Source organism: Trichechus manatus, unplaced genomic scaffold, assembly GCF_000243295.1.
Source record: "Trichechus manatus latirostris isolate Lorelei unplaced genomic scaffold, TriManLat1.0 scaffold00011, whole genome shotgun sequence".
Lineage (NCBI taxonomy): Eukaryota > Metazoa > Chordata > Mammalia > Sirenia > Trichechidae > Trichechus > Trichechus manatus.
The window spans coordinates 9,816,414-9,832,309 of NW_004443947.1; the positions used below are offsets into that span (position 1 = coordinate 9,816,414).

Below are 15,896 nucleotides of genomic sequence, written 5' to 3' on the forward strand. Positions count from 1 at the left end.
TGTTTTAAAACATCAGCAAAAGAGAATATTGCCTAAAATGTTTTTATTTGCTTTGAGAAATATCTACTCAGGGAAATTTAATAGCTACTAAAGAGTTAGTTTGCTGACTACACCCTTTTTTCATATATACATAATTATTTGCTGCAGTAGCTAAACAGAATAAAGGTTTTCCTAGCTCAGCTTTCAATGATGACAGAACATTGAGTAACCAAACCTCCTTTCAACTCCCTTGCCACTGCATTTCTGCCAGGGGGTTTGCTTACCATGTTACCACGGCTCAGTGGGCTTGATACCTCATTATTAAATTAAATTAAACTATCTATAATCTAAGGCCAGCTCTTGCAAATTCCTTATGCTCTGTTCTTTTTCTTTGCCCTGATTCATTTCAGGCATGGATGGGGACCAGACAGAAGAGAGAATGTAAGTACGGACTATGTTGTAAATGTTTTGCATAGGGAAGACCAGCGTAGGCTCTGTGGGAGTTGGCACTGCATCTCTCTTGGCCTTTAATGAATTCCTGGCCTGCACACAGTAGAATACTTGGTGCCCTGGCTTTCTCTCATGCCCACCAGGCTGTACTGCTTAGTTCCTCTCTCTCAGAGAACTCCTAGGATGGCTGAGTTAACTGCAGCCCCATTAAAAAAAAAAAAAAATGGAAGAAAAAATGCCATCAAGTTGACTTTGACTTATGGTGACCCCATGTATGTCCGAGTAGAACAGTGTTCCCTAGGGTTTTCAATGGCTGATGTTTCAGAAGTAGACTGCCAGGCCTTTCTTCTGAGTTGCCACTGGGTGGACTCAAACCTCCAAACTTTCTGTTAGCAGCTAACCATTTCCCTTCTACTGATTTCCCTTCTACTCTCTCCATGACCTGAAAAAGAGGGGAAATAGCATTTACTGAGTGCCTGCTATGTGCAGGTTGCCATGTTAGCTACTTCTAGGGGAACAACTGTTCCAGTTTGCCTGAGACTTTACCGGTTTTAGCACTGAAAATCCCACGATTCGGGAACCTCCTCAGTCCCAGGCTAAACAGGATGGCTGATCGTTATAGCTTTCCACGGGTTTTGTATTTACTGGTGGCACAGTGGTTAAAAACTCAGCTGCTAACCAAAAGTTCGAACCCACCAGCCACTCCTTGGAAACCCTATGGGGCAGTTCGACTCTGTCCTATAGGGTCTCTATGAGTTGGAATCGACTTCATACAAACGGGTTTGTTTTTGGTTTGGTTTGGTTTGTTTTTTTGATCCTGTGAGGAATCATCCTTTCTCTTTTACTGAGAGGAAACTGAGGCTCAGAGGAGTAAGAAACACACTCCAACTTGCAAATAGCCAGAATCTGAATCCACACCTGTCTTATTGCGTCTATACTAAGTACTCTGAGGAGTCCCTAGGTGGTGGAAATGATTAACACACTCTGCTAACTGAAAGGTTGGTGGTTCGAATCCACCCAGAGGTGCCTCGGGAGAAAGGCCAAACAATCTACTTCCAAAAAATCATTCAGTGAAAACCCCGTGGAGCACAGTTCTACCATCATACACGTGGGATTTCCATGAGCTGGGATCAACTCAACGGCAACTGGTTAAATCCTTCAAAGGCCATCAAATCCTGCTCAAGTGCTCAGCCCACAAGTGCCTGCTGTGTCATTAGCTCTGTGCTACATGCTGTGCTCATTCAGATGAAGTGACGAGATATGGTGGAGATAGGCAAATCCACGTCAAACATGCAAAGCAGCATACAATCTCAGAATGATTGGTGGAGGCTAAGGGAAGGTGATCCTTGAGGGTCAAGGAGCCAGGGAGTGAGATTAGGGATGGTCACTGAATGATGGGGAGGACCCAGGATAGAGTCACTCTAAGAGAAAGCCCAAGCACATTCCAGCCTCAGAATGGCCTGAGCAAAGGCAGATGGGTGGCAGTGCCCATGGAATCTGTGGGGGCAGAGAGGACAGCAACCACAGGGACACAGAGGAGGTAAGGTTGAACCACAAGGGTAACCCCACATTCCTGAGGTCCCCAGTCCCTGGAAGGATTGACACTAGTTGTCAAAGGGAGCAGGGAGTCATAAATCCTTGAGCAGAGAAGGTATGGTTACAGCAGTGTTGAGTTATGCCCTTGTGGTGAGTTCATGAGCCCATGTGCATCTATACAGCCCTTTGCTGGACTCAGAGTTGACCCACTGAGATTAGTGATTGTGGCTATGATCCTGCTTGCCTTATGTCTCAATGCTTGCTTGGTAGCACTGATGAGAGCTAACTTCTAATGAGCACTTACCATGTGCCATGCACACATATCAACTGATTAATCCTCATCACAGTACCTTGAGGAAGGTGCTATTTTATGACCACTGAGCCAGCCTAACAAAATAAGTCCAAGTTGGCAATTTTGTCCTACTAGTCAACGGCAAAATCATTTTGCCTCTCTGAAGTTCATTCCTTTTCTTGTAATTGTCGTTATTTGCTGTTGAGTGTTTTCCAACTCATGGCAACCCCATGCGTATTAGAGTAGAACTGTGCTCCATGAGGGTTTCAAAGCTGTGACCTTTTGGAAAGAGATCGCCAGGCCTGTCTTCTGAGGCACCTCTCGGTGGGTTCGAACAGCCAACCTTTCTGATATTTGAACTCTTAACTGTTTGCACCACCAAACCTCATTCCTTATCCTAAGAATACAGAAAATAACCCTTCCCCTGACTATTTTTCAAGGTTTCTGTGAAATTAAATAAGCTTAGGAATATAGACTCGCTTGGTAAGCCACACTATAAAGAAAGAAAATCGTGTTGATTTTAAGAAAAGTGACCATTGCAAAGCAGAGACAAAAAGAAGGCTGAGCTTTGCGTCAGACAGATTTGAGATTGAATCCATGTTGGCAAGTCAGGAATCCTTCCTGAGCATCATGTCTCCATCTGTGAAATGGGGATATTAAATCTTTGAGGGGTTATTAGGAGAACGGAATGAAATATTGTATCAACTTCTCAGGCATAGAATAGACACTATATACTATTATATGTTTGGGCACTTTAGTTGTTGTTAGCTACTATCAAGTCAGCCCCAACTCATGGCAACCCCACGCCCAACAGAACAAAATGCTGCCAGGTCCTGCACCATCCCTATGATTGGTTGCAGATTGAACCATTGCGATCCACAGGGTTTTCATTGGCTGAGTTTCAGAAGTAGATTGCCATGCCTTTCTTCTTAGTCTGTCTTAGTCCTGGAAGCTCCACTGAAACCTGTTCAGCGTCATAACAAATGCAATCCTCCACTGACAGATGGGTAGTGGCTGAACATGAGGTTCACCGACCAGGAATTGAACCTGGGTCTTCCCCATGGAAGGCGAGAATTCTCCCACTGAACTACCACTGCCCTCTTTGGGAACTTTTAGGCATCTCAAAATCTATTTTATGCGTATATGAGGAGAGTCTTAGATTGGAGTGTCCTTAGATGATCATTTATATTAAGAAAATTCAAGCCATTTAATAAGCCCTACTATTCTCCATAATACATTTATTATGGGGAGGCATATGCTAAAGAAAAAAACAGATACTTATATGATTGAAGAATGCAGTTCTTTTGGAATTGTGTGTTAATAATAGGTTCTTTTTTTTCCCCCCTCTCTCCCTCTGACCAGGATGAAGATGACGGTATGTTCAAAAAAGCCTTTTTACAACTTACAACTCATTTCTTCACTCTTCTGCTCAGGCATTCAAATGGAATTGTTTAGTACAGGAATGTCATAGAAGCAATTATAATCATTAAATTAATATTAAGTAGACATATATCAGTTGGTTTATTCAATAACTATAATAAAATGGAATTATTTGTTTGGTTGCCAAAGACAACTATTAACTTCATCTCTAATAGCACAGATTATTCGATTGTACCACAAAATTAAAATGTGCGTGTATGGTTTGATAGAACATTTTTAATATTTATGCCCTCCAACATATGTGGGTAAAGAACCACAAACTGCGGATCGATGAGATCACACAGAATTTTGGCTTTCATAAAACAGAACGAAACAAAGCAAAATGAAACTTGTGAATCATGTCTGAAATGCAAAAGGTCTCCAGGCAACAATTTTCTGCCAAGTTAGCATTTCAGAAGTTATAAAAATAAAATAAATATGTATTATACGGAATAATATAGAACGGCAGTATTTTTTAATGTATTCTAAGGTGGTAAATTATCTAGAAAAACTGGGGGGGGCTGGTGTTCTAGCTGACCATTTTCTAGCTACATCTGATCTTTTGCATTTTGGTATTCCTGTTTAGATTAATGGTTTCTAACTGGGGTCCTTGGGGAGCAGTTCTGGAATGTTCCTTGGTGATACTTTGGATTGTGGATCCTGTCAGCCTCCCTTATTTTTTTCTCCTCCCCACAGTGCATCAAAGACCTTTGCCCCAGCCAGCACTGCCCTCCATGAGCTCCAATACTTTCCCTTCAAGATCCACCAAGCTGAACCCTAAGCATTCCCTCCCACTGCCTCACATGCCCGGAGCATTCTCAGAAAGGTTTGTGGCAATGTCGTTAAATTCTAACCTAACTTAATAACGTCTCTTGGGTCCACCCTACACTAAGGTAATGCCTGCTCGGTTGAGGAAGAAAGAACTGAGCCAGTGGGTAGTAAGAACATTTTGGGTCTTAAGAAACAAACCCAAGCTGAGCATTAAGAACATGTGCTAATCCACTGCTGTCCCCAAGTCTCTGTGCTTGGGAGAGGGGGTGTGCAGAGTTAATTGCCCCCTTCATTGCCCCAGTCAGAATGGACCCTTTTGAAAGAAATGGGGAATGTTTTCACTTAGTGAGTTAAACAAACAAAACAGATGACCCTTAAGAAGCCCAATTAAGGAGAGTATTTACAGTACCTTCTGCACCTTGGACTGGGAGGATGAGAAAATATGCCTAAACCAAAGCCAAACCCACTGCCGTTGAGTCGATTCTGGCTCATGGCAACCCCATGTGTTACAGAGTAGAACTGCTCCATAAGGTTTTCTTGGCTGTAATCTTTACAAAACAGATGGCTGGGACTTTCTTTTGTGGCGTCGCTGCATAGGATTCAACCATCAACCTTTTGGTTAGTAGCCCAAACCTCTTGCGCTACCCAGGGAGAAAATGTGCCTAGTATTTGGCAGTTGCTAAGCATTCACTGTGCAGGTTCTGTCACCTAGCAGGTCTATTTTCTCAACAGCAATGGTATTTCTCAGGGCCCACGATAAAGCTGTCCAGAGGCAGAGAAACGAACAGGAGAAAGACTCAGTCACGGCTGCCTCCTGGTGTTCCCAGAGCCTCCAGCCTCTGGGCTCACCCTCTCCTCTTCTATTCAAAGGGAGAAGCCCAAGTCCCCACCCTACGTCTTGTAGAAAACTACCAGCAACCCTCCCTACACCTCTGCCAAACACCTCAGAGAATTCTCAGAATCTTGCATTTCTCCTAGGTGCCTTTTGCTCTGATGTTTTGCTACTTCTCATTCTTCTATCTCTGGGCTGTTTGTCTTCTTCCACCACGCTTCTTCATCCCACACTGGGTCCCACCCCTATCATTCATGCTCAAAAAATACCATTCCCCCTAGGTTGCTGCGTAGAACAGACTTTTACTGAAGGCTTGGGCTAATGGGTGGGAATGTGACTGCTCAGCATGCAGCAGACAGCATTGATGGCAGCTAACTACAACAAAGCAGCCCCGGTGGTGCAATAGTTAAGTGCTTGGCTGCTAACTGAAAGGTCGGCTGTTTGAACCCACCAGCTGCTCTGTGGGAGAAAGATGTGCAGTCGGCTTGTGTAAAGATTCCATCCATTGAAATAAAACCCATTGCCATCGAGTTGATTCTAACACATAGCAACCCTATAGGACCGAGTAGAACTGCCCCATATGGTTCCCAGGGAGAGGCTGGTGGATTCAAACTACCAACCCTTTGGTTAGCAGACAAGCGCTTAACCACTGCACCACTAGGGCTCCCTGTAAAGGTTACAGCTGTGGAAATCTTATGGGGCTGTTCTACCCTGTTCTATAAGGTTGCTGTTAGTTGGAAACAACTCGATGGCAATGGGTTTGGTTTACTAACCAAAAGGTTGGTGGTTCGAACCCACCCAACACCTCTGGGGGAGAAATACCTGGAAATTTGCTTCTGTAAAGGTTACAGCCAAGAAAACTATGGGGCATTTCTGCTCTGTCACGTAGTCACTGCAAGTCTGGAGCAACTCGACAGCACCTAACAACAACAACCCATGCCCTCCCTCCTCCAACCCAGCCTCTGCGAGTACTGTTATTCTCTGATACAGCAACATCCAGCCCTCTCTTTGTTCCTCCCCCACCCTATCCTCTCGTGGCAGACCATCAGGCCCTATGAATTCCCTATTCACAAACAAAGTGCCCATTAATGTGGTTTCCCACCACTTGGAGAGAAGTCCTCTCTCCCCAGAGGACTTATATCGTTCTCCAAACTTGAAGGCCTCAAACTGCAGCCAGGTTTTTAAATTAACTCTTAGAATAACACAGGTTTTATTGTTGTTTCTTTCTTTCTGTTTTTTTGACTTATGAAGCTTGTTAGACTTTGGGAGGGTCCATCTTGGGACAAATCTGTCTTAGAAGAAGTAGAGCTAGAATGGTCCTCAGGAGGGAGTATGGTGAGACTTTGTCTTATGTACTTTGGACATCTTATCAGGAGGGACTAGTCCCTGGAGAAGGACATCATACTTGGTAGAGGGTCAGAGAAAAAGAGGAAGACCCTCAATGAGATGGACTGACGCAGCGGCTGCAACAATGGGCTCAAACATAACAACGATTGTGAGATGGCGCAGGACAGAGCAGTGTTTTGTTCTGTTGTACACGGGGTGGCTTTGAGTCAGAACTGACCCCACAGCACCTAACAACAGCAACACCAATCTTGGGCTGGTAATGAAAAGTGTGTGATAAGTTTCTTCCCTTCCTTGCCCAGCTCCCAGGGTTTCAGAGAGGGGAATGGGAAGACTCCAGCTTCCCCAACTGGCCGCTTCACACCAATCCAACTTAAAATCTGTCCTTTTTCTGTCTCCACAGTAACAACAATTTTCCGCAGAGTGCCTCACTGCCACCGTACTTTTCTCAAGGTTTGTACTCTAGTTACCTACTCTGCCCAACATGCCTTTGTGACTCGATTCTCAACCTGTCCCAAAGCCTTTGACAAAGGTTTTGTTGTTTCCTAAAAACATGTAACTTCCTCATTCAGTGTGTGCAGGGTGCCAAGGGCTGTTGGAATGATGGCAACTACATAAAACACCACACACACACACACACGCACACACACACGCACACACACACACTCTTCACCAGGAATCTACCCACATAGAGCCTTTTATGCCCTGTTTTCCTACAGGGCTCAGGATAGTAGTGCTTGGCTATATGAAATACACTATTAATCAAAATTAAGCTCTTTCCCCCAAGACTGCCAGGACACTTGGTCCTCAATCTTCTCCACTCGTTGCTCCACCATCAGATGAGGAAAAGCTTGTGTTGTGTGTTGTCCAAAAACCAGTCACAATTCCCTCGAGGATCTAGAAATTAAGAGTGGTAGGTGACTGCAATAAAAAGTATATGTGCTTGAATTATGCTGAGGAAATAAGCCAATCACGAAAGGACAGGTATTGTATGAACTCACTTATACAAAAAGACAAGAAAAGGTAAATGTACAGAGACCAAACTTTATTAGTGGTTTCCAGGGGCAAAAGAGAGGAGAAAAAGGAGGGTTAATGGTGATGGAAAAATCTTATTAAGGGTAGAGTTGAACAGCCGATTATTGTAACTGCTATCAATAAGTTGTATACCCGTAAAAAGCTGAAGTGGCAAAAGTTGTGTAATAGATATATTTACAACAACAGAAAACAAGAGTAGCTGCTGAGATTGCTTATGTACAGCCAAACACCTCATGAAATTTAGTTCTTTGGTTTGGAGGTTTAGGGTCATGGTTTCATGGGATATCCCTGTTAATTGGTCTAATAACATGTTTAGTGCTTCTGTTCTACTTCCTGGTTTATTGTGTAGTGCCTGGGGTCTTAAAAGCTTGCAAGGCACAGCAATTGGTCGCTATTCACGTAGAGCAACAGAGGAAGAAGGAGAGTCAGGAATAGTAGGTGGCTAACTGCCTCCATGAACAACTGCCTCCTTTGCCATGAAACCAAAAGAACTGGATGATGCCGAGCTGCCATTACTGAACATTTTGATCAAAATTCCAAAGAAGAATCTTGAACGAAAGGGGGAAAATACAGAATGAAATTTGAAATTTTCATGGACTCCAGAACTTCTGGAGACGCAGAGGCTGGATGAACCCCTGAAACTATTGCCTTGAGATAATCTTGAAAGTTTAAACCAAAAATATCCCCTGAAATCATCTTAAAACCTAACAATAGTTTCGCTTAACTAGTAAAAAACGTCTTCCTTGAACATTATGCTCTTTTAAGAATCATCTATATCGGACCAAGCTGACAACAGCAATTCAAAAGATTAGATAGGAACCATAGGAGGCAATGAGTTTATGTTAATGAGGGAGGAACAACTCAGAAAAGGAGGGTGAAAATGGGTGCACAACTTGAAGAATGTCATCAATGTCACTAAATTGTACATGTGGAAACTGTTGAATTGGTATATGTTTTGCTGTGTATATTCTCAACAAGAACAAAATAAACAAAATTCAGAAGAAAAAAAGAGTGAGTATACTTGAATGGCTGCTTGTCTGTTGTGAATCATGACTTAATGGTGCCGATATAAATGTGCAGAAGCAGAAAGAAAATAATTCAGAATGTTATTGGCGTAGTTACATAATGCTGCCTAAGCAGGCCTTGTGGTTTTTAACAGATGAAACTTATTCTCCAAGTCCTGGTTTCTTGAAATGTTAATTATCTTAACAATTGCAAGGACAGTTTGGGGGTGGGGTGGTGGAAAGGTGTTATGACTAAAGTAAAAAATAACTTACAGTAAATTAACTTCCAAAACTCTATACTTTTGAAGGCCCTAGCAACAGACCACCTCCCAGAATTACAGCTGAAGGCAGGAACTATCCCTTACCAGTTTCAAATAAACCCCAGCCACCATCCCATGAAGAAGAAGAGGTAATAAAGCATATGTTTTTATTTTTGTTGTTGTTTTTTTCTCAACAAATCAATCATCGAAACTCTCATTGAATACACTTTTGTACTTTTATCTTCTATGAGCCTTAATACTTTTTTAAAGAAAAAAATGAAAGGGGAGGATCCAGGTGAAAAATACTGTATCCTTTTCCCTTGCTGTTCTTCCAGTTTCTTCCAACGGCAAATGTGTGTTTTGCATTAAACAATGAGAAATATAATCCTTTCTTTTTTCAATCTGTTTCCTAGCTTCTGACCCTGAATATGTCACTTAACTGCTCCTTAACCCATTTTTCTTAAGTTTATTATCGTACTAAACTGGAGAAGTTATTATATCTTCATCTTGTCTGATTAGAGGTTCCCTTATATGAACCAGTTGCCATTGAGTCAATTCTGACTCAGGGCGACCCTATGTGTGTCAGAGTAGAACTACACTCCATAGGGTTTTCAGTGGCTGTGATCTTTTGGAAGTAGATCAGCAGGCCTGTCTAGCAAGGTGCCTCTAAGTAGGTTTGAACCACCAACCTTTTGGTTAGTATGTGGGCACTTAACTGTTTGCACTTCCCAAGGACTCCAATGCCATTATATAAGGGATGATTATCCACAGCTACCTTTTCAGAGCGTAATGATAAAAAGCAGTTCACAAAAAATATCTCCTATTGAGCCCCACCTAAACGATTCTGTGGAGTCCCTGGTAGTGCAAAAGGTTAACATGCTCAGCTGCTAGCTGAAAGGTTGGAGGTTTGAGTTCACCCAGAGACACCTCAGAAGAAAGGCCTGGCGCAATCTACTCTGAAAGACCAGCCATTGAAATCCTTATGAAATACAGTTCTGCTCTAACACACGTGGGGTTGCTGTGAATTGGAATCGACACTATGGCAACTGGTTTTAAATGATTCTATATTCAAATTAAGAAAACAAATGTTTCAAACCTCATGGAATGGTGGTGATTTATGTAAATTATTACTTAGAAGCTTTTCTTTTCACTTGTATATGTAACTGCAAAATTTATCCAGTGTTTAAAAATTTATATTTTCAGAATTCATTAAATGAAGAATGGTATGTTTCTTATATTACCCGGCTAGAGGCAGAAGCTGCTCTTAGAAGGATAAACCAGGTACTCTGCTGAAGTGTATTTTTAAGTAGTCATAGATATTAATGGAGGGAGGAGACGGGAACTAACTTTTATTAAGTACCAATTCCGGGCTAGGAATTCAGCTAGGTGCTGCTCATACTGTTTACCTGTGAGACCCATTAGTGCCAGCCTCACACCTGTCAGCCCCAATAGCAATGATTCCTAGGACCCGTGAAAAATCTAAATTGAGGCAGAGACATGTGGCTTGCATAATCTTAGCTTTTATTAACAAGAAGTGTCCATGTTGTCAAAAGAATCATACCATACCAAAAGGATACTGTCTTTCCTTCCGAATTTCTAGCATCTTGCCAGATCTATCTTCCCCTTAATATACCCTTGCCAGCCACGCAGATATAAAGGTCCCATATGGAGAGAAACAGCAGCGAACTTAGCCCTTTTCCCTGGAAATGTCTAGCTTGTCCTTTAACACGAGGTCTTAACCAGATGTCCTGTGGCCCTGTGCTGAACTCTAATCTTAAATCTATTTATCAGAGGGGGGGAAAGCAAAGATCCTTTACCTTTTGCTCCAAGAGCAACTTGTGGCTCTGTAACTGTATCTAAAGTTTATAGCAGTGGTACTTTATCTTAGCCACATATTTAAATCACCTGGGCCCTTTAAAAAATCCTGAAGCCTGGGTCTCACCCTGAGAGATTCTGACTTAATTAGCTGAGGGTGCTGGGGGCGTGGAGCATAGGGTCTGGGAATCCTCAAAGTTCCCTAGGTGATTTTAATTCGAAGCCAAGGTTGAGAATCACTGGTCCAGAATTTGTTTGTTTAACATACAGATATTCTGACTGGCTCAATCACCCGGGAATAAAAAGAACACAGAAAGCCATTGTTACAGACTGATGGCTGTTTCAAGCCATGCTGATTCAGTATAGGGAAGAGGGTCCTTACTAGTTAATTCTATTTTAATATTAGATCCTTACAGTATTAATAAATTATGTAGCAATAATTTAATGCTGAAATTTTAAAGTACAGGACAAATCACAGCACTTTTAGTCTCTTACAGAGACGTCCGCATTCCATTTTGTTCTGGTATGTGATGAATGAAGTGCTATTCTAGAAATCACGAGGTTTTAAAGGTTTTTATAGGCATGTGAGTGTTTTCTAACTTGGGATGGGAAAAGAAAGGGCTAGGGAATTAGCTCACAGGAATAGGAAGATCTATCTTTTGTTAACCACTAAAGCTTTTATTTCTCCTGACCCTTTATCCACTCAACCGCTATTGTTTGTTTTATTACTGAAAAAGGGATTCCTTTTTTATCAAGAGACTTCAAAGAGGTTGCTTTGGAAATTTCTCTGATATCATCTCTGCTGCCTCTTTCTTTACAACCAAAAAATCCGTAACACTTGGTATGTGTAGCTATTTGGGGAACTGAATGTTCACTGACTTGTGAACTGCTAGGTTTTGCAGATCCCTGGAGGCTTTGTCTAAGGCTCTTAGAGGCAACAAAAGTATTGACTTTTACTGCTCTCATAATAACAAGAATTTGTCCTTTCAGGATGGCACTTTTCTGGTTAGAGACAGCTCTAAAAAAACAGTAACCAATCCGTATGTCCTCATGGTGTTGTACAAAGATAAAGTTTATAACATCCAGATCCGTTACCAGGAGGAAAATCAAGTTTACTTGTTGGGAACTGGACTCCGAGGGAAAGAGGTAAAGACTTCTTCCACTTTCAAAATTTCCCCAGATTCTCTTTTTATGCCTCTTCGCACACCACTACATGAAACCCCGCTGTAACATTCTTTGGGAGTCCATAATGTATGGCAACTTACGAGTTAAATCATATTAGTGAAGCCCTTCGTTTACTGGAAGGAAATAAAGCAAATGTTAACAGTAGCTACCTCTGCCATAAGTCTTTCTTTGTATCTTTTCTTCTAATCTAAAATCACATGTATAACTTTTAAAATATGAAAATGTAGGTTAATATTTAAAATATATTTTTAAAATCCATTTAGATGGTGTCAAAGGCAAGTTCCTTCTATCATTTACTCTGTGACATAAACTTAATATAAGATTGCAGTGTAAGGCTATATTTTAAATCAATACCACCTAGAAAAAGGAAGAAAAAAAACCCTAGGAGAATACTTGATGTGGTGATTACTTAGTTACTTGGGTCCTTTCTTACTAAGAATGGAGGTTTGGGCTCTGTGAAGATAGTCAAATTGCCAAAGAAATTTTCCTCTCTTCCTCCAAGGCGTAGATTCTCATGTCAGTCACTCTGTGTGGTAATAGTAATCCGAAATCAGAACTCGTGTGAAGGAAACTCTTCAGAGCTGCTTGCTGCAAAGGGAACAGCTAAATGTAATGCCCCAAAAATACTCTTTAAGTTCGAGCTTCCAGAAGGCAGACCAGCTGAATCAAATATTTCCAGAATGAGAAACAGCTCACTCATAACTTCCACTTCACTTCAAATATTTTTAAGTTATGATAATGTTAATAAGCAGAAAAATCACAAGACTTTGGTCAAATGTTTGAATCACTGGTGTGGTACGGATAGAGTTGTATAGGTCCCAGAGAAGCAGAGGTGTCCGCCCTCTGAGATTTCTTTTGGTCTAGTGTGGAAAGACTCGAGTACAAACCACTCATTGCAGCTACCCTGGAGGGAGGCACCAAGCAGAGAGAAGTCGTGGAGGAGGTGCATGATCTTGGACACCTACATGACTTCTGATCCATGTCTAAAAGGATGAAGGGGTTTTCCCAGTCTGGTCACCAGGGATGGGGTGATATGGGAAATGGACTTGGAGACTTGGCTGCAAAGCCCTGTGGGTGTGGAGGCAGCAGTGGGAACACAGAAGAGAGATCATGAGGAACTATTGTGCTGTGATTCAGACAGTGGGAACTCTGTGTGACTTCCTGATTCCTGTATACCTGCTAACACTGTCAACGCCTGAGGGTGAAGTAAGGGTACAGAAACCAAAACCACAAATAAGAGCAACCCCAAGGCAACGGTATCATAATTAGATTATTAAGGGTAAATGATCTACTGTGTGAAGTTAAAGGAGTTCTGTTAGCACAGTAATTAAGTGCTTGGCTGCTACCTGAAAGATCGGCTGTTCGAACCCACCAGCTGCTCTGTGGGAGAAAGATGTGGCAGTCTGCTTCCGTAAAGATTTACTCATTGCCGCTGAGTTGATTCTGACTCATAGCAACCCTATAGGACAGAGTAAAATTTACAGCCTTGGAAATCCTATGGGGCGGTTCTACTCTGTCCTATAGGGTTCTTATGAGTTGGAATCAACTCAAAGGCAATGGGTATATGAAGTTAAATCTACATATATACTTATATTTATATATAACTAACTTATATTTTGTATATTATATATATACATATGTATATACGTATATTGTCTTTTATCCACAGTTTGTTGGATATCGGTGAGGAATTTTTTTTCAAAGTTCTAGGGCAGAAATCATTAAAATATTTGCCAAATTTTACGTTTTCTTTGATTGTCATAGCTTCAAGAGGTAGAATGCATTATGCAGATGAAAAACTGAGAAATTCATGCTACTCATCACAATGTGTTTATCTCATTTTTAATCTTTCAGGACTTTAAGTCTGTGGCAGGGATTATCGACTACTTCAGGAAAATGCCACTTCTGCTCATTGACGGGAAGAACCGAGGTTCCAGATACCAGTGCACATTAACGTATGCTGCAGGGTATCCGTAGCAAGTTAGCCAAGGAAATGAACCTTCCTCTTGCCTCTGTTGCTGACACAGGAAGATCTGTCACCTTTAGGGAATGGACAAAGCTTGGGACTGAATAGAGCCCCTCAACATGGAACGCAAGGGTTTTGTCCTTTCGTTTTTAAAAAAGTGTTTGAAAGGAAGACTGTCAAATACCCCCTAATTTATTTTTCTTCAATGTTTGTAAAGTGCACGAGTAATGACGTTCATGCGTAAAGTCTAGTAGTGCACTGCAATAATTCATTTATACGAAACAGATGTGTATTTTGAATACCCATTTCAAGGTACAGTAGTTCACACAGATACAGAAAAAGTCTGGAGCAACTTTAAAAACATTGAACTGTAATAGTTTTTGGTATCACATGAAACTTTTTTTTTAGTAGACTTGTCAGTCAGAGGCAATCATCAGTTTTATACATATAATTTGAAAATTACTAAAATTCACTTTCTCAGCAGCAATAATTTAAGAGGCTTAAATATACTATTTTATTCTTTCTTATTTGGTGGTTTTTTCTGGGGAGGGTGTTTTATAAAAGATAAACGTATGTTGGAATAACTCCCTGGGATTAAAATTAACTTTTTTTTTTTTTTTGCTTTACTTTTGGGCTTCTAAAACAACTTTATTGACTTAACTATTTAGTCCATATATTATTATATATATATTTTGTTTTGAAGCAAAGTTAAGCTACAAATACCAACAGAAAAACATTTTAGATTTAGAGATGAGGCACAGACTTTGGTGTCTAATACACCTGGGTTTAATTGAGGTTGGCACTTCATCGCATTCCCACACCCACATCCCGCCCCCCTCCACCGAGGCCCCTCCAACTCCAAAAGCATTGCCAAGTGATGTAGACTTTACCCAAGGCATCTTGAGCACACGAAGGAGCAAATCATACACACAGAAAAATTTAATCAGACATTTCTGTTAGATTCTCCTCTTCCCTTCCTCTCTCCATCTCTTTTTATCCCTCTGACGACTGCCATAAAGCCCTTTCTCTTCATCCTTTCCAAAAAGGCTCTATAAATCCTCCAAAGCAATCTAGTTCTCTCCTTCAGTTTGCATATCTCACTTAACAAAAAAGTAGTAGTAGTCGGCGTTTAGCAAAACAAAAACCTGGTGTTTAGCAAAACACAGTGACAACTGATTGCTTTTCAAGTTTTTCCCTTTGCGACCTCAGTTATTATTCCACATCTTTTATTAACAACAAAAATTTTTGGTTTCTCTGCTTGATCTACAAGTTTTCTGAGTGGCAAATAGTATCTTACATTTTCATATTCATGAGCTAGTAGAAATATTATTGGAAGGGATCTTAGAAGTCATCTGGTTCAAACTGATGAATTCCTAAGGTGACGAGTCAGTGGAGACTTTTAACAAATGGTAAAAATGGTGTTTCACAAAGACCCATACTACAAAATGGAGGCTCTCAATTTAGGGTCCAGAGCTTGGCAGTTCTAAAGCTGAAAAGCCCGTATTTGTTTACATGTTTATTCAACAAAATATTCAACGAGCATTTGATTAGCGCCTATTCTGTGTTAAACACTGAGCTAGGTGCTGCTGGACAGTGGGAATAGCAGGCAACTAAAGTTCTGCTCTGGGGTGAGCTGAATTTGCCCCTTGTTTCATTGTATTCCATCCTCTATGTTCAAAAATATCTAAAATGAAGGACATAGCAGATTGCAAAGCATCTATATTCTAGTGAATCATGCTTACAAGGTAAACCAAGCTTATTATTTTATTTTTAGTCTCTTCTGGTAGAAGAGGACAGAAGTTAGGACTTTTTAGGATGAAGGTATTCTATTCCACCGCTATGACTCAACTCAGTGGTGGGTATCTCATGTTTTTATATGATTAGCCTTCTTTTATTATTATTATTGTGCTTTAGATGAAGGTTTACAGAACTAGCTTCTGATTAAACAATTAGTACACATACTGTTTTGTGACATTGGTTGCCAACCTCACATGTCAACACTCTCCTC

The 15,896-nt window shown here is 41.0% G+C and overlaps 1 protein-coding gene across 1 annotated transcript in view; it reads left to right on the top strand.

Moving 5' to 3' along the window:
- The window catches only part of LCP2 (lymphocyte cytosolic protein 2), a 58,590-nt gene extending 42,694 nt beyond the window's left edge, over positions 1-15,896 (top strand). Inside the window, exons 17-24 of the mRNA XM_023726511.1 lie at positions 390-420; positions 3,620-3,632; positions 4,373-4,502; positions 7,027-7,076; positions 8,971-9,071; positions 10,126-10,203; positions 11,728-11,883; positions 13,777-15,896. Of these exons, the coding sequence (XP_023582279.1) occupies positions 390-420; positions 3,620-3,632; positions 4,373-4,502; positions 7,027-7,076; positions 8,971-9,071; positions 10,126-10,203; positions 11,728-11,883; positions 13,777-13,899 (682 nt within the window). The 3' untranslated portion in view covers positions 13,900-15,896. The remainder of the gene's footprint in view (positions 1-389; positions 421-3,619; positions 3,633-4,372; positions 4,503-7,026; positions 7,077-8,970; positions 9,072-10,125; positions 10,204-11,727; positions 11,884-13,776) is intronic.